Below are 24,137 nucleotides of genomic sequence, written 5' to 3' on the forward strand. Positions count from 1 at the left end.
CCCAAAAGGAAGCAAAGCTCTCCCACCAGGGGAAGTAAGGCCAGACAACACTAATCATTGTACTGGATTTCTGGTAACTTCAAGAAGATGCATTGTGTGTAAGAAGAATGGAAAAATTCAGTGCGCAAAACGTAATGTCACTCTTCATCTGAAGTCATGCTGGCAAATATTTCACGAAAAATAGAATTTTGCTGTGCACATACCCTTTTCTGCTGTACAGTTATCCACAAACCCTTTATTATGCTCTTTTATGTTATGTATTTTTCATATATTCTACATGAAGTGTTTCCTTTATCATTTACTCAGTACAGGAACTTTGCGTTTTTGTTTATTCCCATTTGTTTACTGGCTTTCTTTGCATTGGTGCATGCTGTACGACTGCGCTTGCATGCATGATTGTACATGTATGTGTTCATTTGATTGCAATTCAAAGAAATTTACTTTTTTGTCATGCTTATATCAATAAAATGCAGTATAAAAAGCTTTCAAATATAATAAGTCTGGGATTTATAATTTCCATTTATTCCTTATACCCTGAAGTCCCATTGACTCCCTAGGGAGTCATACCTGTACATTCCATGAAAATATAAATAATAAAAAAATCTAGCAACAGGTAATCAAACATATCAAAAACACTTCAGAATTAAGTTTAATAAATATAAAAAAATCTAGCAACAGGTAATCAAACATATCAAAAACACTTCAGAATTAAGTTTAATAAATATCAAAGCATAATAAAGCACACTGGTACTCGCTGGGTTAAATGTTGAGAGAAAACTGTAAACATAAAGACAAAAATTTAAGTGTTGCTCTGCACCTCTAGACAGAAATGTTACTCATTCAAGGAAGGGACATTACTTTAATATGGCAATGTTCTCAGACTTTTATTTGTTATTTGAGTCATTATTCCATGAAGCCTACCAATTTAATAAAGATGGGTTTAGAGACTGTAAAGGGTCACTGACAGGAACTGAATATCTGAGCTAATTGTAGTAAGCACTTGCAGCTTTGGCTGCTCTACAGTAATTGCATTTCTCTTAAAGCCAACATGTGCAGGGATCCAGCATATTTCAATATTTACATCAGTTTCATATAATTTGTGGAATGAAAATCTGTTGAGCAAAAGGATGCTGCACTTTAAAACGATAAGAACACAAAACTCCAGACGAAGCTGGTAGGGAATACGTATTAGGAGAAGTGAGTTCATTATGTTTGTTGCATAATATATACAACAACAAACAACCTCTGCACTCTTCTTTATATGACCGAGCTGTTTTTGCCTGCAACATTAAACAGACTGCTGCTACAAACAGTTTGCCATTTTCTGGTACCAGTTTTAATAATACTCAGTTTGCTAAGAGTTTTATCTGGGCTGCAACTAAAATGTGGAATAGTTTGCAAAGTGGAATTGTGGAATCTTTCGATCTCCATATGTTTAAGTGAGCAGCAAATTCATTCTTGCTAACATCTCCAGAATTCAGGTGTACCAGTTTTATTTCTATCTCCTCATACTTATTTATATATTTAATCATCTTTTCCTACAACTTATCTCTTTCTGCAAGCAGCTTCCCTTTGAAGTCCTCTTAGTTTTACACTCTGTTGACTCTTTCCAAAAGGGTTTTCAGCTGAAGATTTTAAAAGAAACTGAATATACCTAAGAAATGGTAGGTGAAAATTATCAAAGCTGAAGCCTAAGAATAATGGATAGGAGAAAAAAGGCATAATCAGAAATATAGCACAATTAAGAATATAAGAATGGTAACTGTAACGAGACACTGAAATAAGAAAATAATTGAAATACCATTCAACATAAGCCAAGAAACTAGGGGGAATAACGCCCAAATAAGAATGCAGGGAACAGTTCACAATGGAAATAAACCATTTTTAACAGATACATCCTGGCACCTATTGCGATGACAATAAAGTATAGCAATGCGGTGGAAAATAATGATGGAAGACTGCACTACACCAGTTGATAAATATCACCTACTCGATCAATCCTAAAACTCAAAATATCTTCAAATGAGGGAGGAAGATCATTCCTAAATTAGTGAAAAAAATTGAAATACTGTACAGCATTGTGACCCAAATCCAAATAATTTTCTCCTCTCTATTGCTTATGTAAAATTTCTTTTGCCTGCACTGATGCGGTGAGGTTCTGGCACCTGGACTATTGATTTGCCATCGTCGGGTCTGGTTAATCAGTCCTGCACAGTCAAGACTGTGCACCAGCATCACATCAAACTGCATTTTCAAGGAGGGTGAGCTGAGGTAGGCAGCCAGTGATAATTGTTGACTGGCATAATGACATACACACAATTCCTAATATGAATAAAAAACATCAGAGTATTTCCCCCCAAAATTGTCAAATTATTACAATTATTGTTTTTGTCAAGCCTAACTTTACAGGGAATATGTGGCCTTGTTAGTAAGCCTCTCTATAAAATGCTAACTCCTAGATTACCTACTGGTAGGTTAAATACCTGATAAAATCAGGTGGAGGCCTGCTTTGCACATTTTTATGACTTGTTTGACGGATACCAATTATGTCTGTGAACTCATAACAGCTTGCCAGAATGATTCATTTTTATGGGAGTGAAAAGTAGTGCAGGACATATAGTAGCTAGAATGCTACGTAGCAAAACAATGAGATAATATGAAAAGTAAGACTGGGACTTAAGGAGTAGTACCATGAACCTTCAGTGCAACCAATGGTTCACAAGAATATGGCACTCTCGTTGAGAGGAATGAATGCCAAATAATCAAACAGCAAGTTTAATCAATTTCAATTTGTTATCATGTTCGTTATTCTTCTCCAAGACCAGCCATTCACTGGATTTTAAAATGAAACAAAATCAATTAAGGGAATGGGTTTACTTAACCTAGTCATTACAGGTGCATCTTTGGTAATGTCCCCATCAATGAGATTAGTGATGGATAATTACTAATTAATAGGTCTCTCATCAGAACTTTTTAGTTGGTCTTGCCTGAATCTTTATCATAATTTGTTATCAAGTCTAAGGGCTGAGAGAGAGAAATGGTTCATCACCTTTGACTTGTACAGATTTGAAGCAGCCTTGAGTACCCAAGTGCAGATACTATGGATTTCAATATGAATTGAATCTGAGCTTTCCAATGTCCGATACTTAGACATACAACTGGTCTTATCTGAAAATTGGATGCAGCAGTTCCTATGTATAACACCATTAAAGTTGATCTGTCAGCACCTACGATGTAAATAACAGCTTTGACAGCAGATTTTTAAAGGTGGCAAGCCAGTAAATGAATGATAGAAATTAGAAAAAATAATAATTTTTTCTATAGACAGGTATGGGGGAATTTCCACAACCATCCCAACAAACTTGAGCATATGATTTGTATTTGGTCAGTACAAAATAATCTTTGTTACAATCAATTACTTATACTTTTACTAAAAAAGTAACATTAAAATTGACTAATGGCACCTTTTCTTCACCAATATCAAATGACAACACGAATCCTGAAATGGGTAGCGCTGCAACCTTGTCTGTCTCTCAAGTCTCATCAGTCTCATCTAGGCAGGCTTCAGCATCTCGATATTTGCCACCCACCGATTAAGAAGGTTTTGCACAGGGGACCTCCTTTTTCTCATATCTCGGTCCCTTGCTTGGATGTTTCTTCAGATCTTCCCATCATTGGAATGTGTTTTAGGGTCTCTTCATCTGTATCCCATTCCTTCCCTTTCTGGCCTCTTAGTATGATTAGCAGCACATTCACCTCTAGACTGATTAGGCATGTGTTTGATCCTCCAACAGGATGACATGGAATGGAATGGATGTTTCCCTTTTTGGAGATTTTTCATTTTAAACCTGCAACCATTCTTCATAAGGTTACACTTCTTGTCCACACAGTGAAGGTGACTCTTCCCTCTCAGAACTACTGGCCATGTTACAGAGTTGGTCAAAAGTTCATATTTCACTGCACCCCTGCTTCTCCTGTTGTCTCACTGTCAATGGCACTGGCTCTCCTTCAGTATAGCCTTTAAAGGCCCCGCTCCTGTTTTTTTTTATGTCTGCAGGTTCTCTTCATGATTCCCTAAACTTGACAGGCCTTGATGACTGTACAGATTTTAAGACTCTCATACACTCGCCTGCCTCTGTGCTCAGTTCCTATGTACCCAACTGACTCAGGTACTTAGCAGACTCATGTGCTTGTCTTTCCTCATGTCCTTGTTTGCCCTTGTGTTCTCTGCTTCAGATTCCCAGCAGCCCCACCCCAAGCCCCTTCTTTGCCCCATATCAGGTGCCTTGGTTTTCCAATGTTCCTTAATCTTTCACAACTACCTCTGACACCCTTTGGTACACCAGTGCATTTTGTTGCCCTTGGGAGTGCATTCGATTTTTAGTCTAGGCTTCTACTGCTTCATCCAGATTTAAGGTTCATCACTGGCATGCATTGCTACTACCATGAGATTCCTCCCCCTTTTCTCTTGAAACCAAGTCCCTAATTGCCTAGGAGTTCCTGGAGCCACATTAAGGATCATCTTAACTTCTGTTCTTGCTGATCCAGATTATCTGGTTCTTGAGATGCAAGTCAATTGATCCCCAGCTTTGTCATGCTCTTAAACTGTCCCTGAGGGCAGTGTCTCCCTCAAGCCCCTTCAGTCTTCCTACTGCTCACCTCATCCTGCAGGCTCTTCTTTTCTTGCCACTCATTACCATGAGTTACAGCATTTGATTGTTTCTCTTCTATTGCATCTCAAATGGTTCCTTTCCTGCTCATTCTACTCAATCTGCTCGCCCTATCTGATGTGCTTCTTCAATTTTCTTCTTCAGGCCCTTCTGGACTCAGTCCTTAAATCCTGCTCACTTTGTTCATTTTGGCCTCCTTGCTGGCACTCTTAACTATTTACAGCACAACTCTCCTATTAAAGATCCTCAACACACCTGCTTTTCTTTAATTATAAGGTATTTTGCTGTCACTCTTCTGTTTGACAAAAGTGTCAGGGTGGCGCTACTGGTTTATCTATCAAGGCCACATTTTGACACTTTTCACCCTACTCTGGGAGTCAAGACCAGCCGTTTTTTATTTGGCAATCATCTGAGCAGCAGTTGTCACATTTCTCTATCTACTTTTCACCTTAGAGGTATTCTTGGATCCAGACCTGTTCTCAAGATGGCTCTTGCCTTTGCCTGGTTGTCTCCTCTACCCTGGTCCCTCATTTGATTGCTGGTATCGTGTTGGGTTGGTTAGGCGCTACATTTTGCATTGAGTTTAGCCCCCAGAAAGGCAAGAGCTGGAGTTCAGGCGCAGCAATCGCTTGCAGGTCATTCAGTTAGCAGTGGTTATGGCTAGGAATTGCTGTTTTCCTCTCACTTAAGCTTATTTTCGTTCTCTACATTCATATTTCAAAATGCATTCCGGTAGTCACAATCATGTTGTGAGGAACATCCTTCTCAGGCCTGTCCACTGTGCTTCTTTCGGCAAAGCACTGCTCCTTCAGGTTTCCAAGGGGAGTTTTGATAAATCTACTGTATGGTGGATGTCTGTCGCAACTCCTTGGCCCCTGCTCTTCCCTTTCGATTTCATGCTATCTACAGAGTGCCTGTATCAGTTTCCCTTGCTTCGCCATCTTTAATATAGATGCCTCAACCTTATCGTCCTAATTTGCTCCTCCTGCTCCCTAGGGTCTTCCATATATCTACAGACTGACTTTCCATACTCCACAAAAAACAGAAGCTCTCTTGAGTCAAGAAGTTGGTGTCAGTGGGGGCCTGACCTCAGGGGATCTTTGAAGTCTGAGTTTTTCAGCACTAACTCTTGGTTTTTGCATTTCTTTTTGATTCTTTTCTCCCACCATCATCCCTCTTCCCTTTGACTCACATGGTGTTGTGCTTTTTCTCAGGCACCAGCCTTTATGCTTCAGATGTTTGGCATGTGTCACAATCTGGGGTAATATATTCCACTGAATTCATTATTTATGGAAGCTGACTCGATTTCCAAGGTCATCATTAACTTTAATGTCTGTCATCTACAGGTACTGCACTTATTGCATCTAGATCTACTTTAATCATCTGAAGCTCATCCGCTTTGTCCTCACTCCTGAATTTCAACTCAGGAATTAAAGGGTTTATATAGCAAATGATTCTTTTACAATCAACCAAATTACCATATCATAACTATTTTTCCAACTCGTTCAGGGTTGGTTGTAACCTTGAAAAACAGGTGTACAGTACTGCATTACGAGAACTATGTGGAGGCAGTATGTCTGAATCTTGGAACTGCAAATGCTTACAGATTTTTTACTGAAGATGAGGTTCCTTCAAATTAACTTCAAAATGAACTACCCACATCAAGTAACGATGAAAAGAAATTTCTTTTTTATAAAACAGTTGCTCTTACAAACCCATGTCATAATAACCCTTACTCCATGCAAACAGTCCCAAGCCACACAACTGACATGCAAACCGTTCCAAGTCACACACGTGACATATCGTGAAGGGAAATCCTACTGCATGCCCAACTCACGCTCCACTACCCCAGACAGCAATGCGTCTTACTTCCAGTGACTTCTGAAGAATATTGGTTGTGTTATATATTGCTGTGGCATGACATCCATTTGGTTTTGTTCTCCATTTTGCTTTTTTATTTTATACCATTTTGATGTGTGCGCTTTGTGAGTTTATCACTAATTCAGAGCATTTTTATCTTTCAGTTAGTGGGATGGTTATCACATTTCTTTTGCTGTGAGTGACCAGCACTATTCAGGGAGTAACTAAAGGAATTCATGCCATAAGGGAAGTTAAAAAAGACAGCATGGTAGGTATAAGGAAGACAAACAAGAAGAAATTTCAAAGGAAAGACTATAGTGACAATTAGTTGCAACTTAACAACTCTTTAGTGGTTCGACTGGTTAAGCCCCTGCCTCCAAGACCTTCAGTAAACTCTTTTCTGGAAGATCAAGCCCCACTGCTGCATCTTCCATTCAAGGCCATTTACTATCCCAAACCAGAGGACAGCAGACGGTCAGACCTCTCCAACTAAAACACTTTCTAAAGGTTGCCAATGATACCTAGACCCTCCAATAAACCCCATAAAAACCAAGGAATCATATACATCCTTGAAGACAGCAAGGTTTGATATTAATAATGAAAGTTTTGAAGGTGGAGCAGTCCAGTGAGAAGACAACCAAAGACCTAAAGGCTCTGAAGGATGAGGCTTGGTTCTTCAAGATTCTGAATCAGGTCTGCAAGATTTTAAATATCAAACACCTTTCTTAAACACTGTAAGATGATTTGGCAGCAGATGAAAGACATAACAATGAGAGCAACTCTTCAAAACAAGAGCTTTGATGCTCAGAAGGGCAAAACTGTAGATATTATACCTTAAATGGAAGAATGAGGGAAAAGTAGTGCTTTGATCATCCCATTAGAGCCCTAAATTCGTCTTTCCTAACAATCAATGATTGAGGATATTCTCCAAGTCTGAAGTCTGAAGTATGTCTTCTGCAGGCTGGTTGCCTTTCAGTGCCACAAAAGTTGAAGCAAAGAATGTCTCAGGACTGGCAACTCTCTCCAGCAGATATGGATCTGAACAAGAAATTCTGCAGGGAGATTCTCACTATTCTAAACTGGCTAAAGAGAGAATAAAACGGAATTAGCTACTGAGGGAGATCTTATACATCATTTGTTTACCCATATAATGATGACAATGAGACAGCATCTTCAGAGGACTATCCGGTCTCCTACATTTTGGTGAATCATTAAAACTGCAGGTCACTGTCCCTTAAACCCCTTTCTTTTCCAAGTAATCAAGAAGTCTATTACAGGTTACAGTATCAACTGCAGTATAATCACTACACCATCATGCTTTCCAACACATCATATACTAAGTCAAATAATTTAAAAAAAAAAATCTTGTGCTTCATTTTACAATGCCTTCTAGCCACAGTTCTCTATCAGTTATGAAGACGAAATTGGATTGTAAAAAATACAATTTTATTACAAATGTCCACTGGGATCTCTTCCCTTTCATGCTCTACTGCAGTATGATATCCATGGCAATTGTCACATAATATAAAGCATAATCAGGCAGTTCTGAATCTAATAAGTAAACTGTAGCAACATAACACCACACTTTAAACTAAGAAATGATCCAAAAACCTTGAAACATTCAGTTCATCTAGAAGGGCACAAGAGTACTTGGCACATGACTAATGTGGAAGCTGGCCAAAGAAGCAACTGGGGAACAGCAATACATAAACCTTAGACAACTGAGCTATCAACCAAAAAGCAGTCAACATGACTCCTATGGTAGCATTCAAACTCTTGATAACACACAAAAAATGTTCACCTGCAAATGTAGCACAAGACCATATGGTCCCTAACAAAATGAGATGCAAAAGTAAAGAGAAGCAAACCTTATCAGAAAATTTATATACCGGTAATCCAAGTGCTGATGTTCTGAGAGGTGCACTAAAGCAGTGATGGTGCATAACAAATCATACAAAAAATAAATAGAAAAATCACTGCTTGTTTTCAGTCTCCAAAGTAAAAATGATGAGCATATTCACATTTATAAAACGGATATAAGAAACAAATTAGCAACCCACTAGATTTACTCACTAATTGTATCAAATTTACAAAATATGCCCATAAGGGCCTGTTTTCATTTTTCTGCATTTATTTAAATTTTAATGCAAACCTCCAGGTAGCATTAACAGTGCTGCTTCTAATCCATGGTTCTGGTCTGGGGTGGTTTAAAAGTCCATCAGTGAGAGGAACTCAGATTTCTTATTTGTTTCATATACAGTTTTTCTAAAAATTGTACCCCATTTTCTACTATCATAAATTATCAACAGCAACTGTGCCACATCCAATAACATTGTACATGATATTTTGTATATACACAATGTAAGAAAACTTATATCTAAAAGATTAACTTAATCGTCATATTTATATTATTCAACTGCATGTAAGCTAAAAAAAAATTAAGACTACATGAAAAAAAAATATGTTGAAAACCATGAGGTAATACTCAGAATCTTTTTCAAAACAAAATCTGTCAACCATGCTTCCCTTACAAGCTTTGTTGAGCCTTCTTCCTACATGATCCTAACAGACACTTATTATCTTATTCTCCTTTACAGCACTGTTCTATCTCCTGCAAAGGTGCACTTCAAGATATAATTTAGAGGTTCTGGAGAAACACAGTAGTTGGTCACTCACCAGTCTAGGTAAGGCACAGAACATAATGGAATGGCCTATGGTCCAAGTCCAGGCTACTGGAAACCCTGATTCACTCTTGCACTGGCAAATTTCACAATTTACAGGATTCGATCCCAGTTAGTTCAAGATTCGTAACAGCATCTATTGTGAGAGGGGTGAGAACACAAGTAAACACTTGAGGAGCACAACAACGCCCTCTTCTTCAAAACTCCTATGGCGAAAAGACCCGTAACTTCGGAGTCACTGCCTTATCCACACAAGATAAAACGCCCAGCCAATCCGCAGGCCAAGTTGGGCACTAAAACATCATGATCTTCTATTTTCCTGGCGAAGGCTCCTATCAACCAGTCCAGAAAGCTGAAGACTTCCAGTACTTTAAACAAGTGCTCCAAAAGATGATACAAACTCCGAAGAAGTGAAGAAAACTTTAGCAGAAGAAAAAGCCGAGCAATGAGCTGAGTCTATCAGACCTGAGAAGTCACCTTGGGAAGAGGCAGCATCTCCCAAGGAAGGAGCTTTTCTGGTTGTGTAAGAGAGATATCTCTTGGCTGTCAATCTAGCAAAATTAAAGGCAAAAGTGGCCTTCCCTCATTCCCTCTTAACGGACAACCAATCCTCTACCTATCCAAGTGCCTTTCGCGCAGACGAAGAGAGAACCATCTGCGGTAGGGGCGAACTAGAATCTGCTGGGTTTCTCAGAAGGAACGTGGAAGCAGGCAACACTGGAGCAGCTGGTTGGGAGTGAGAGGGGAAGGTTGCCAAAAGATATCTCATCAGGGAAGCATAAGTCGTAGGAGGAGGGTCTGGTACAGTACTACTACTTCCTCCTCTGAAGAAACAGAAGACAAAGTAAGGTCTTGAGAAGGCTTATGTGAAGGGGGAGCCTTATACAGAAGGCCCAAAACATCTTCAAACTGCTTCTTGATATGCGTGAAAGAAGGATCTTCAGGCATGCGAGCAGGAGACGATAACGTAGGTGTGCATTTAGTGGAAGTCAGGTGGACAGTTGGCGTCGAGCGCTTTGTGGGAGCCAAGCTGGCTTGAGGCAGGTGCTTCAGAGTACAAGACGGGCACTCGCTGACTGGGAGGCGGTCTGGCAAACACTCAGGACGCTCATGTGGGCGCCTGGTAGAAGAGGAATGTTTCTTAGAAGAGCACTTATGAGCCGAGTGATGAAGTTCAGCATGTGAACGCTTGGAAGAAGGACGAACGGGGCTGCACCATGTACTGCAACCCTGTTGTGGACTAGCAGAACTCTCTCTGGCACGCTTTGGAGAAAGGGAGAGGCGTCTCTATCACGAAATCTCTTCAAGGGACGAGATTCACCAGGGAAGTACCAAAAATGCCTCTGATTAGCACTATACTGCAGTCACTATCAGAGTCAGATGATAAATGGTGGGCACTAACTGTGATGCCTTTCCAACGGCTGTCAGAATTACGAAGAACTGAGTCGGATGAGGGGGCAACTGGCCATGGGCAAACCCTGCTAACCTCCTTTGGACCTCTGGTATGTCTGCTCCCAGGTTCAGGGGAGTGTGACAGTGACCTTCGTCTGGGAGCGTCAGCGGGATGGACAGCCACCTCCTCCACTGGCACCGACACTTGTTTAATACTCTGCACTTCGTCCATAAGGACTTTAAGCGATTTACCCGACTAAGACACAATATTAACTACGAGCTCGAATTTACAATCGAACTTACTCTCGAGGCTGGCTACAGATCTGAAGCATGGGAGCCAAGAGTAGGAGTAGATGGAGAATTATTAGGAGGACTAAGGCTAGGGGATAATGCAAGGGCAGGAGAAGAAGGAATGTTATGGTCAATGAGTTGAATGTTAGTGACAGGCTCTACATTGTAAGCTCTACTCTCTAAACTCTACTTTCTATTCTAACAGCCGCCTTCCTTTTCCTATCTCTACCTACCTTATCCAAATAAGACCAGAGAACCTTCCATTTCTTCTCATCCCATCCAACACATTCGTCACAAGTAAGACCTACCGAACACTCTTGTCCTCTACATTTTGCACAGATTGTATGACTACCGTAGGTTACTTTGGTCATTCGGGTCTTGCAACCCTCCCTACAATACCTAATACTTGATGAACCGGAATCAGACATCATAAATAAACTGTAGAAAAACCACTAGGCCAAGCTGAAACACTACCAAAATAATGGGTACTTCACCAAATCCTCGGGAAAAGTGAAGAAAAAACATCAAATTCAACCACCAAACCATTCAGTGTTGATGGTAAAGCTGGCAGAAAAGTAGTGACAATTGCTGTTACATTGTACCTATTGTTCCCCAATAGAGGGCGGGGTAGTTACCTACTCTATAAACAAATGAATCGCTACCTCAAACTTCAAATTTTTAACTGCCGTGCAAATGGAATGTATAGCTATGTAATTACTTGGTAAGTTACATATACAAAAATAATAGTTTCCCCTCACAACAAAAAAACAAGTTCATTCAACCGATGAGTAGCCATGAAATTCTAGCAAGCTGGCATATTTTTAACACAAGCAAATGAGGCACAATACTTTCCACCTGAAAAGAAATTGTCTTTCATTTCTTTAGAACAAAGTACTGTGGACAGAAGGCTAACTTCCAATTAGGAATTTTTTTTATTTTAATGTTAACAATAATCTTATAATACAAGTTTACAAACTTTTAATGCAGAAATTCAATGAGCAATATCCATAAAATGTCCATGTTTTTCTTATACATAACCACTTCAGTGAACAACTAGGATGCCAAATTCTTGATTCTTGATTCCCTTGGTATATAAGTGAGACTTTATATGAGATGGAATTTTATGCCTGTAAACTACTTGAATAGTCTGATTTTTTTTTTGGAGGGGGGAGGAATTAATTACAGTTATAGTTACAATGCCTGTAATGATTGTAATCAATTAACTTTTTTTTGCAGTTCACACCATTCATATTCAAAACCAAACAGGTGGATGAACATCCAATACTGGGAACTGTATTTAACTCTTCAGACGATAAAACAGGCACTTTGTTATAGATATCTTACTTTCAGAAAAAAACAAAGCATTACAGTAGTTATGTGATATACATTAAATAGTAAAGGTCACTGCAACACTCTTTTGTACAAGCCTGAACACATACTGTCAGTGTTTATTAGCTTCATATTATAAAGTAAGTAGTCCTTATAAAACATATAATTTTTTGTACTCAAATAAAAAAAGCTGTTGTTAGACTGTATGTCACAAAATAGTCTGATATGAAAGTCTGCTTTCTTGTTTAAAAATCTCGAAATTCCCGTACCATACTATAATTGTTCATTCGTGACTCACTTGAAAAATAAGAGCAACCAGAAGAGAATTTTAAATTTTATACGACTCCTCAATGAGTAACAGTTAGGTACTAACATCTACTCCAACATAAGATGGTTGCCAAATAAAGTCAAAGTGATAAACTCTTAAGATGGTTTAATTCAAATAACATGGCATTTTAATAAAAGATACAAAGATAAAAATGTGGTTACCCATAACAATAAGCACACCCATAGCAACATTCACCTCACAAAGAAATAATGGAAGTACCCTCTACTTTACATTTCCTTAATTTATACATTTGAAATGAGAAAGCAAATACTATATCTATATTCAATTACTGTACAACAAAATCTCATAGAATGATGTACTACTGAGGCTAGTTATCAAATACAGTGCAGAACAGTTTTCACTTCTAACAAAATCTATAAGTATGTATGTGTAATGTTAGTAAATAACTGAAATGTAATGAAGTAATGAAGTCCCAAAGTGTAGCCTACTGTACTTGGATACCTAATAAAGCTTTGGTGTTCTACACAGTACTGTACTATGTATTCATATAAACAGAAATATTAACAAAATAATAAACTCGACTCACCTGATGGACACTTTTTGGGTCTTGTAACCAAGCAGTGTACATTTCCTCCACATAATTGGATGAGGATCCATTTAAGAAGGGTTCTGCCGCCAGAGCAGTAGGTGGCGGTGGTGCGGAGGCCTTTCCTCTCGCACCAACACCAAGCCAGGCTCGGACAGCCACCAGGGGAGTTCCTGGTGGTGCCTGGCTTAGAAGCTTTGATACCATGCGAGCCCTGTTCATTGTTTATAACTAATGGGCTACTCTGCCCACAACTGTAAAACAAAAATAAATACTTTTAAAACCTTTTAAAACACAAAACAATAATATAATAGTCCAGCTTTAACTAATAATGTTTTCAACAGCTAAAACTGAAACCAGCTTTGAAATTTTGCTATTAAATGAAATGGTAAGGCAAAACAACTTTCTTACTGTACAAACATCACAGTAGATGAATATAAAATAAAAACTACCGGACAATATGGCATCACAACACACTGGAAACATCATAACTATAAATATCTTGCAACAGATCACAATCACTTCTTTCTACAGCAGCATATAGGCCTATTTGACTTCTTGGCCACGAAACTACTTTGTAATTTCCCTCCACCAATTTTCTCTTATTTCCTGAATATGCATAATTTAGCAAGAGCGAAACTCACTCAAACAACACTTCCATAAACACTTATGCACTTCAAGTAAACAGAGGACACTTTAATACATTTCAAAATTAAACATTTTCCAAACCAGAAGACAAACATGTAAAAAATAAAGCAAAAACCAGATCTATAAATGGTTGGCTGACCTCAGGGAGGCTATCTTGTGACAGCTATAGAGCTGAGGGTCACATGTCCAAGTGAAAGTGACCCTGAGGCCACTCTACACTCACACATATTAATGGGATACATAGGCAGTATCTCAACACTAAATGGAAGTCCAGATTACAACGCATTCTAAATTAGTAAACAATATGTCCAATGAAATAAGGTACTGTACTGTATGGTAATCAATTACAGTACATAACAGTATTTTGATAACCTTCCTGCCTAGGTCTCTTTCCATACTTTTCATATTGGATGTTTATCTAAACAAAGTAGTAAAAACAATTTGCACTGATCTCATTACACAAAAGTTGCTGACAAAGAACTCTTTTAAAATAAAGTACAGTAATAAGGAGCTTTAGTATAGTATACCATACATTTGAGCATTTTCAAGACATCCAACACAGTGTCTAGCTTAAACAAAACTTTTACGTTACATTAAATTTGAAGAGATTTACCCACAAATGTATCACGCCTTAAACGGAAAGCCTAGCAAACCAATGATGGTAAGTACAAAAGTCTGATGTGTTTATTACACCCACAATATATAGGCCTGATACTGCTCTGAAGTTGAGGCTTTGCTGTGCAAAAGCACAGGACTAATGTGAAAAATAACCTTATCCATGGCATCATAAAAAAGTTAAAAAAATTTTATTCAAAAGTGAAATGAATGACCAAATAAAAACAAAATAAAAAAAAACTGGATTGCTGCATAAAGAGAATGGATATCAAAAACTAAAAGAAACAAGTGGACAGGATATGAGAGTGGAAAAATAAATTAAAAAGGAATTTGCCAAAAGTGAGAGAATAAGTTTGTAAAATTCATAACATGCTCAAAGGCAGTCACTGAATACTACATGATTTTTGCAATTTATACACATAACGGCATCTTGAGAAAGGCTCGATATACTTAACACTTATGAATTAAAAATGATGCATAACAGTTGCAATGCATGTGGCAGACTAAAAAAGGGCATAACTGCAGCATAAAGTGGGAAATTTTGTTTGCTGTCTCTCAAAATACACAGTGAAGATGAATAATGCAAAGTTCAAATTTAATATGGTGAAAGAAGCGATAGTACTCATGAACAATCTGAGGTAGTTTGTTTCGCAAGCAACTGAAAAGGCAAAGAGCTATTAAGTCATCAACTTTGCCAATCCCAATGCTAAAGAGTAAAAAGAAATGGACTTCTTAATGGACTTCAAAAAATACAGAAACAAATGGACAGGATATTCAAATAGCATGTAAGGGATAGAAAAAAGACTGGTCATAAAGCACACTATTGTACTTGCAGATCTTTCTGACAGAAATGATACAAACTTCCAACAGCAAGAGTACAGAAAACAAAATGACGACAAAGTGCAACACCAATGCGAGGGAAAATGACAACCCTTAAAATTCTGATAATTAAGGTGTCTCTGCTACAGACGGCTCGACTAAGATTTAATTTTTCAATCAAGTTGCAATCCTGGAACTGTTAACTTGAAACTGACAACTCATTAAACATCCACCAAAGCTAAGAAGAAATAGAAATAACCACAAAACATGTGGAGAAACATAGAAATACAAAAAAGCAATTTACATGTGCACAGAACAAATCTCAGATAAGAAAACTGAGATGTTATAAATCCTAAAAACTTGCACACCTGGGAAATGCACTTATGTAATACATACAGCACTGTATGTCCAAATGTGCTCAAGGTCTTAACCTAAGCTGGTGAAGTAGCTAATATACATAGCACCTGTGTAGTGAATTAACAAATAAAAAAGACAAATGAGGAAATATGAGAACTGCCAAGAAGTTCTCTTCATCATCATCATCACTTTTATGGCAGTACTTCCCTGTACAGATTTAAAAGTGCAATGAAGTGTCTCCACACTCTTCTCTTTAATACACTTTCTGCCTGAATTATTGCAGGTTGACTTCATCTATGCCTATGCATGTTTTCCATATTTTTCCTTGTACTGCTACGCCCTTCTGTTGGGTTTACCCCGCCAATGTAAAACCTACGGCTTTGATAATTAACTGTTCCTTGATATTCTCATCACAGTATATACCAAAACCTTCTAAAATTTTGAGATCTCGGTGACTTCCCGATGCATTCTGCTGTGAATCTTTGCATTTTGTATTCAGAACTCCTCAAAACCTCCAAGTGGCCTTGTCTCAAAACCTTAAAGAAGTACCAACAGGGTAATCTCTTTTTCCAATGGTCTACTTAGTTCCTACATATTTTTTACTACCCTCACTTCAGCCTACCTGATTCAGTATCCACTTCGGATAGCCATAGCAAAGTTCTAACTTCTCCAATGCCTATCATTCATGCAACACTGACATCTTTCCTCTTACTACCAAACCTCTGTAAACATAAAAAGGATACTATTTGCAGTTTTGAAATGTAAGCACCTCGTGTAGCATCTATCATATTAGGTAAATTTCGTTACATTCAACCCTAAAACATGCCTACAGCATCCATAGTGCCATTTTCCCACCTGAACTTTTTCATGTTTCTTTTCCCATCACCATAAACCTGGAGAATCCAAAATTATTCTGGTTTACCTACCACCATATTCACTAGATTTTTTATTACTATATTTTTGTAGTGCATCAACAAAGCTAGGTTAGGTAGTTCAAATGAACATGTCATTTTCATAATAAAATTAAGCTTCATATATAATTACCAAGTAATTACATTGCTATAGTTTCTAACTCATGTGGCAGCCTTTATTTAAAAAATTGCGGTAGCACTTCGATAGTTTAGAGTAAGTGACAAGCCCAGCCCACAAATGGGAGCACTGGAAACGACTTAGCAGAAAATCTTATTCTGTTTGTGCCCTTATGTCCATGAGAGGGGAGGAGGGTGGGCTGCAATTCTGTAATTATTTGGTAAGTATATATGAAACTTAATTTTATTGTGAAAATGATATTTTCATGTAAGTAACTTACCAAATAATTACATAGCTGAATCCCACATTGAAAGGAGGGTGGGATACATGGACATATTCTAATTCAAAACATTAAGGCACGGTAATGACTTTGAAATAGAAAAACTGCTAGCACTGAAACAATGCTTGTTGTTTCCTTACGTGGTAAGAGAGCTACTGAAGGTGAATATACTGCCTCGGTAGTGGCACGCGGTAAAGCCATGGGGCACCTCTACTTAAATAGGAGCTTTGCAGCAAAGGATAGGACCGATGGCTAGCAAAGCATATATAAGTGCCCTTTCCCTGGGCACAGTACCAGTATAAAAAGCAACCAGACGACGCTTTCACGTACACTGAAAACACCACAACCCATCAACTGGGTGGGTACTCCAGGTACATTGTACCTCCTGGCTCCAGAAAATTCGACACCTTCAAGGTGAAGAGATAGTAGGAGAACAAGAGATTCCTAAGCTTTCTATCACTAATTTGCCTAGGTGAGATTTAAATACCTTCCACTTAAGCTCACTTGGCGCCGGGTGCTTGAAAGCGGGTGCCTGGCGCCGGGGAGCTGGCACCTGGCGCTCAGGCAATCATTACATTCAGCACGATTCTCTCCTTACTACATTACTGCAAATTATATTTCTCCTTACTACAAGTGTCATAAGAAGATTTGATCAATCTATTTTGCAACCTTCGCTACAGTAGCGAAAACTAGATGAATTTGAATCAGACAGAATAGCAACAAAAAATGGGAAAACTGATCCTGAAAGCTATCAAATCTTGAAGGCTACCAATGAACAAGGACTGCTGCAAACCCCCAAATGTTTACTCGGGAGCCGGCAGAAACAGATTGAGATTTTCTGCTAAGTCGTTTCCAGTACTCCCGTTAGTGGGTGGGGCTTGTCACCTACACTAAACTATTGAAGTGCTACTGCGATTTTTTTAAATACAGGCTGCTGGGCGAGTTAGCAACCATAGCTATGTAATTACTTGGTAAGTTACTTATATGAAATTAAATGTTTTTGATGCAATTCTGTGTAACAAGCGTGCTGACAAAATATTACTGAATACTGACTTGTCATTCTTTCTATTTACCATATTCTCTAATGTATTCCATGGTATTCCTAACAACTCAATCCTTTTGTACCTATTTTTTAAAAAACCCTAGCTTAAATGCACTCTCAAGACTGTCTGTGTTACCTTGTAAAGCATAGGTAATTTATTTTTGAGTTGTAGGAGATTAAAACTTTGTTTTTTAAAACAATGAAAACCCATTCTGCATTACGCATCTGTGATAATTTCTAAGCTTATCTTTCTTGAGCATGTGGGAGTGTTTGTTACCTCACCCTATTGTCCATCTCATTGTCTTGATACAGAGCAAAATACCTTCTCAAGGTCTATAAATACTATACAGCATTTCCCACGAGTTCCCATGTACAGTACGTGTACACTGTCTTATGTATATTGATACTAAAGGCTGTGGAAAATATTGCACTTCAATATAGCCTACTTATAAGTTCTTATTTTTCAGGAATCTTATTTTTATGAATGCTAGTGAAGCCTTTTGATAAACTGATGGACCTGAAAGGTCATAATCTGCCTGTTTAACATACAGTGCTGTACGCAGTTTTGTGCCTACTTGCACCTACAAAGCCAAAATGTACCTGATATCATCCTTGTAGTAATATATCAATTATAGAAAAAACGTAACAAATGACAAGAAATGCATAGATTTCAATATTCAATATAGGCTACATTTCTTCCACTGTCAGGGGAGAGATCAAAATTGCTTATCAGGCTGCATATGAACACATTTGGGAGATGGTACAGTATTCAACTTCCAGTATTAACCAGTAAAATAAAGCCTCTCAAACAACTGAAATAGAAAAACCAAATCATCAAGTCCTCTTATGTATCACTATGAGGTTCATCACTCACCATCCATACTTTACATAAAACTAAATTTATCGACTTCAGTAGACTGTATGCCATCTGCTTGTGATAGTACTCTACATGGATACTTGTATAGACAACTAGCACTGCCATCTGTTAAAAGTATGAACTGGCCAACAGTTTTTTCTGTTATTATTATCCAGACTATATTACAAGCTATCCAGGGTGTTCAGTTCTGAGATAACAATTATGGATAATGCTTGTGTAAATTTGCTAACTTCAAATAATTCAAAAAGTACTGTAATCACTAGAGGCTTAATAATTAGGACTACTGGGCAACTGAAGTTCCCAGAGATAAAATTTGGATCCAAGGCTCTACATTTTATATACAAATACATACATATAGCCTATATACCATATATAATTATACACATCACCTCCAACAAGTGATGCAAAGGGTCTCTATAAAATTCCACCATTCCTGTCTTTCCCATGCTATATCCTCTACCTTCTCATATTTGTCATTCATGTAGGTCTTCCCACTCTTCTGGTACCACTTAGCCTACCTGTAATACAGACCGCATTTTTTGTAAATTTCTAGACTGGCCCTAAATTTTTGTTTAAATGCATAAAATGCCCAAATTATTTAAATGTTGGAAATATATCATCAATACCACTTTGGCAATTATATAGATTGGAAGAATATGTTGATACCTACTGACTGATATCCCAAATCATTTATTTTACCTGTGCAATCAAAATATCTAATGGTGCAACCATTAGTCAATGGTTGCAACAGCAGCATGTTATATATCTAAATCTACACTGTACAGGAATTCCCACTTTCTCCATTTTTTTTCTTTGATCTGGAATGAAAATTTTGTGTGCTTATAGTTCAACTCCAATTTCACTAATGAAATTTCACTGTGATGAAAGCATAAAAAGTATGTACTGTGCATACTTTAAGCCATTAGTATAATTTTACTTGTACTAGAATCTCATGTCTCATGGCTTACAGCCTTAGGTATAAGCTGTAGTACAGTCTGGTTGTGAACCTACTGGCTGGTAAGTACTTTAGCAGTAGATCTATTAATTGGGCAGATAAAATGAACAATCTGAGTCACTTGCCGGTAATTTTTCTAAAGACTCCAGCTAGCCATTTCTGCAGGAAAAACCATTTTGGGTTTTTCATGCAAAAATGGCTATGAAATGATAGGGCACTAGAAAGAACCTAAAAATACCAACCTAAAGTAACCTAAGGGTGTTTAGCTATAAAGGGAGGTGGAGGGCCGGTATTGTCTTACCTTATAAGTTGTAATATGATTAATTATTTTTCTCTGTTATGAAGCATTTGCGAAGGTTATGTATTGGGAAGAAGTGTTTTGTTTTGATGTGTTTTACCCAAGAAAAATATAAATTATGTGGGAGGTGGCTGGAGTCTTCTGAAAAATAAACCTAGTGGTAACCAAACGTAAGATTTACTCTCTAGTGGCAATAAAAAAAAAAAAGGCAAGGGCTAGGGTATGGCCATTAAGCTAAATTAAGTGGTGGGGGATATATCAGCTTTGCTTAACCAGTGTTAAAACCTATACAATCAGGTCCCTGACCATTTCCAGGTGCTAATGGCCTCCAACAGCCTACACTGCCGTGGCCTAAACCCTATCACGTTTCCCAGAACTCAACAATGACTACTCATGAGATGAGAAACTCGTGACATAATAACCAGCCAGGGCATTAGCAAAGCAAGATTGGTGACGCAAGAAGAAGAGAGCCTCTCACTCTCTCTCTCTCTCTCTCTCTCCGGTCTGCGCATAAGGCCGAGAACGGAAGAGGTGAAACAAAATGTACTGTGCTGGGTGTTTCACAACCATTTCACGTCAAGGGAATCCATTGCATTTTTCGACAGCAATTTGCGTCAAGGGCCCAGCAGAGAGTCTGCAAATAGAAGCACTGGATTAACCGGCATCGGGACGACCGTCCCTTTGCCCATTGGCGGATTTCTATGTCACACTTGGAGACCTGCCGAGAGAGAAGTTATATTTACGGTATACGGGTGTTTACTCCTCTCTCTCTCTCTCTTCCCCGAGATGATCAGCTGGTTTCTGCTAGACTACAGTAAACACGGACACACAACAACGCTTCCACTGTTTGCTGCAAACTCTCGCCACATATGCACAGGAATTCACGTAGCAAAATAATGCACATAAATAGCATGGGATTCACGTAAATTTTCTCATATTCAACACAAACACACGAGTAACTCACCACCACACGTCAAGAGGGTTTCCCTCGAACTGAACGGTCTTCTTCTACCCGACCGTCGGTGATATGAGATTGGACTATGTCTGCTAACCGATGACGAAATACAACAGGTGCCAGATACATTTTCTAGAATCTATTTCAGAGCCCACTCCATACTGTTCATCAACATTAACTGCAGCCACTGGAATGTATTTGTGTATCGCATTCATCGCCAAAATTAAAATTTCTTTTTCAGTCTGGTAAAATTATTATAACGCTCTCTGATGAAAGGGAACTTGAAGGAAACGTTGCCATTTTCTCTCAATAGTAATGACTTGGGGTTCTCTATTTTCAATATTTTGTTTCCTTTGAAATAGTTTTTTTTTGGATAAGCTCAGAATCTTGTTGCACTTAAGTAACATTTTGAAGAATTAACTCTTACAGAAAAACGTATTTCAGCACCATTTTCGAATGCATCAAGTTTGTGGTATTTACGCGCGCATTTTAACACGCGGTGTTTCGGTGAAAGCTCCTAAGGGATCCCCGAAGGAACAACGCCTCAAGGGCCTGTGCGTACGAGTATTGGCACAAGGCCAGTTAAAACACTAGGAAAGCATCCGGGGAAATTGAATTTACTCAACTGAAGATAACATCTTTGTCATCAGAAATTTCCTGTTCTTTCCAGAATAATTGGATCAAGGCCCATCGGTTATAGCTTGGCAGTCATCCAAGAGAAGGAACTTAGTTTTGAGTTTGATGCACCATTCTTGTGTAAAACATTCTTTTCCTGTTAATTGTTATCGGGGTTATCAAATTCTACCTTGGAGATACCGATCAGTTTACGAAATGACTGGCGTCAATATGCTTCCTATTGGCCTGATTGACAGCATGACAAACGTAAGCAAAAAGCTGACCTCATTAATTTATTTTGTACTCAAATGAAAATCTTTGGCCTTTTTTTGTTGCAAAAGCGGTTTCAGCATTTACTGTGTTGTGGATACAGTAGCCATCATATTATGCTGTTCACCATTATGTGAATTTCTTCTTGCTTTACTCCATGAGCGCTCTATGGATAGTAGGGTACAAATTTTCCAAGTTACAGCTCAAGGAGAACAGTCAAATATGTTAGTATAAATTTCTTTAATAAAAGCATTTTAAAATGAGCAAGAGTTTTACAGCAAGTTAAAGAGATATATATCTTTCCCCCAGAAACCCCACGCACCAAAAAGACTGAGTAATAGACTCTTATGAAAAAAAATATAGCAAAAAAATTGCATAGGGACTATATCCCATACAAAACATCGAAAACGAAAATTTTCGCAGAGTTGTCTTTACATACCATAAAATGGTCAGTTAGAGCTTAGAACACCATAACCCTGAGAAAATGCTTGTATGAAACCAACGTTTAAAAAATAAAGGTGATGAACAATCTTTTGATTCGGGTTGAGACATATTAAAATTGCCATTTCTATTAAAATTATTGAAACGTTGTATACACCAGCAGTTTGTGAAACATCTTGAAAGATGCCATCGTTTACCAGAAAACCAATCAGCTTTTAGAAAAGATAACTCCACTAGAAAAGTAGGCTATTATGCTCCGGATGCTAAATGCTAATAGAAAATCAGTTACAGCTTTTGAGATTAACTGAAATAGAATTGAAAAAGAGAAAAAATGGGGATTCGTTGAAGGAGGGGAGGAAGTCCCAGGAGGTGCTGGATGAATGGTATGAAAGAATAAAAACTTGGTTAACCAAGAGGCAAGAGCTTGTATAGGCTATATATGGTGCTTACGTACGATTCATAAGTCTAGGTTATGATAATGTCTGTGGCCAGTATCTTTGATTTTTTACTCTAGAACCAACCCTTGATGCAGCGAATGGCCTATGTGTTACACATGCACATACATACGAAGATGTATATGAACTGATTTATATAGAAATTCATGTTTGAGACATAAAGAAAATCAGATAGTTGGTTGTATGCATTTGTGATCAGAGAGCAACGATCAGACGCTGCCGATTCGTCGAACGTCATACGATCGTTGGGGTTTGGCGCGGGCAATTCAAATGAGTGCCATACATCGAAGACCCCTACTGGTTCCTTTCGATTATAAGAGACCAATCAGCTGAGGTCTATGACCTAAGCAGGTTCAGTTTGAAAAGTTAATGATCAGTAGGGGATTAGCGGTCGACCGGTTGGGTCGCATCTATAAGTAATGGGCGCGTGTCACCTCAGAGTACCTTCCGACTATAATTACATAATTAAGTAGCGTAATATTAGCAAAAGGGCATTGTGTAACTACTAAGGAAAATACACATGTGCTCATTGTATCTTATTCATTTCATTTGTACTGGTAGAACCTTTATATGACCGAGAATCAGGTCATATATATATATGATCACACACACACATATATATACACATAATATACAAAATCAGATATCAGAGAAGTGTAATTAGGAATTTTTAGATATTTTATATCTTAAAGCTATACTTCGTCTAGCTTTCGTTAATTGTTTACGCGTTTTAATTCTTATTGTCATTCGTACAGGCGCGTGAACAAGCATAACCGATGTGATTTATTGATACTGTAATTGTCTTCGTAAATAACGGAACATTGGTATCCACATAATAACAGTAATCACACATGGACAGCAAATGAAGAATCTCTTCTTCTCCTGGTACTCGTTTGAGGGTTGGTCCCCTTAAACAAATTTTTTGCTATTTTTTCACGTTCTGTTCTGTGGAAGCTTGCTAAGAAATACCCGAGTGTTTCAGTAGAATGTATAATAATCATCATACTGAGAAAATAATTACATTTCACTCATTAGGTCATTGTCATATAAGTTAAGGCGTTTTAAATTAAGTAAACTAATGAACAGTTTTTCGTGTCTATGTGAAAATGTGCGTAAAAATATAAATAATCAGATAAATAAATAGAGAAACAAACAGATAAACAGAGAAATAAGTGATGCCTACGTATATTTCGACGATGAGCTTGGCATGTAGTTACTAAGGAGTGTATAAATTTCATAATGAACAAAAAAAAATTTCCTAGAAAGTACCGTGCACAAGCGTAGGTCTGAAACAAGAGAGAGTTGTGCCCTCTCGGCTGTAAAAATCTTCACGGATGTAATGATCAAGATGAACGGTTCTTAACCAACAGGATGCTTCAAGGA

General features: G+C 38.0%; 1 protein-coding gene across 14 annotated transcripts in view; it reads right to left on the reverse strand.

Moving 5' to 3' along the window:
• Nc73EF (oxoglutarate dehydrogenase Nc73EF) overlaps positions 1-21,099 on the reverse strand; it is a 148,927-nt gene extending 127,828 nt beyond the window's left edge. For 8 of the 14 annotated variants that reach the window (XM_067084508.1, XM_067084461.1, XM_067084500.1 and 5 more), the window contains exons 1-2: positions 20,983-21,099; positions 13,099-13,352 (exon numbers count right to left, since the gene is read on the reverse strand). In XM_067084508.1, coding sequence (XP_066940609.1) covers positions 13,099-13,320 — 222 coding nt within the window. In that variant the 5' untranslated portion in view covers positions 13,321-13,352; positions 20,983-21,099. Of the gene's footprint in view, positions 1-13,098; positions 13,353-20,324; positions 20,414-20,761; positions 20,919-20,982 lie in introns of those variants that run through there. The other 6 variants (XM_067084527.1, XM_067084437.1, XM_067084453.1 and 3 more) reach the window with 6 other exon arrangements.
• Positions 21,100-24,137: the final 3,038 nt, after the last annotated feature.

This window comes from Macrobrachium rosenbergii, chromosome 3 (assembly GCF_040412425.1).
Source record: "Macrobrachium rosenbergii isolate ZJJX-2024 chromosome 3, ASM4041242v1, whole genome shotgun sequence".
Taxonomy (NCBI): domain Eukaryota; kingdom Metazoa; phylum Arthropoda; class Malacostraca; order Decapoda; family Palaemonidae; genus Macrobrachium; species Macrobrachium rosenbergii.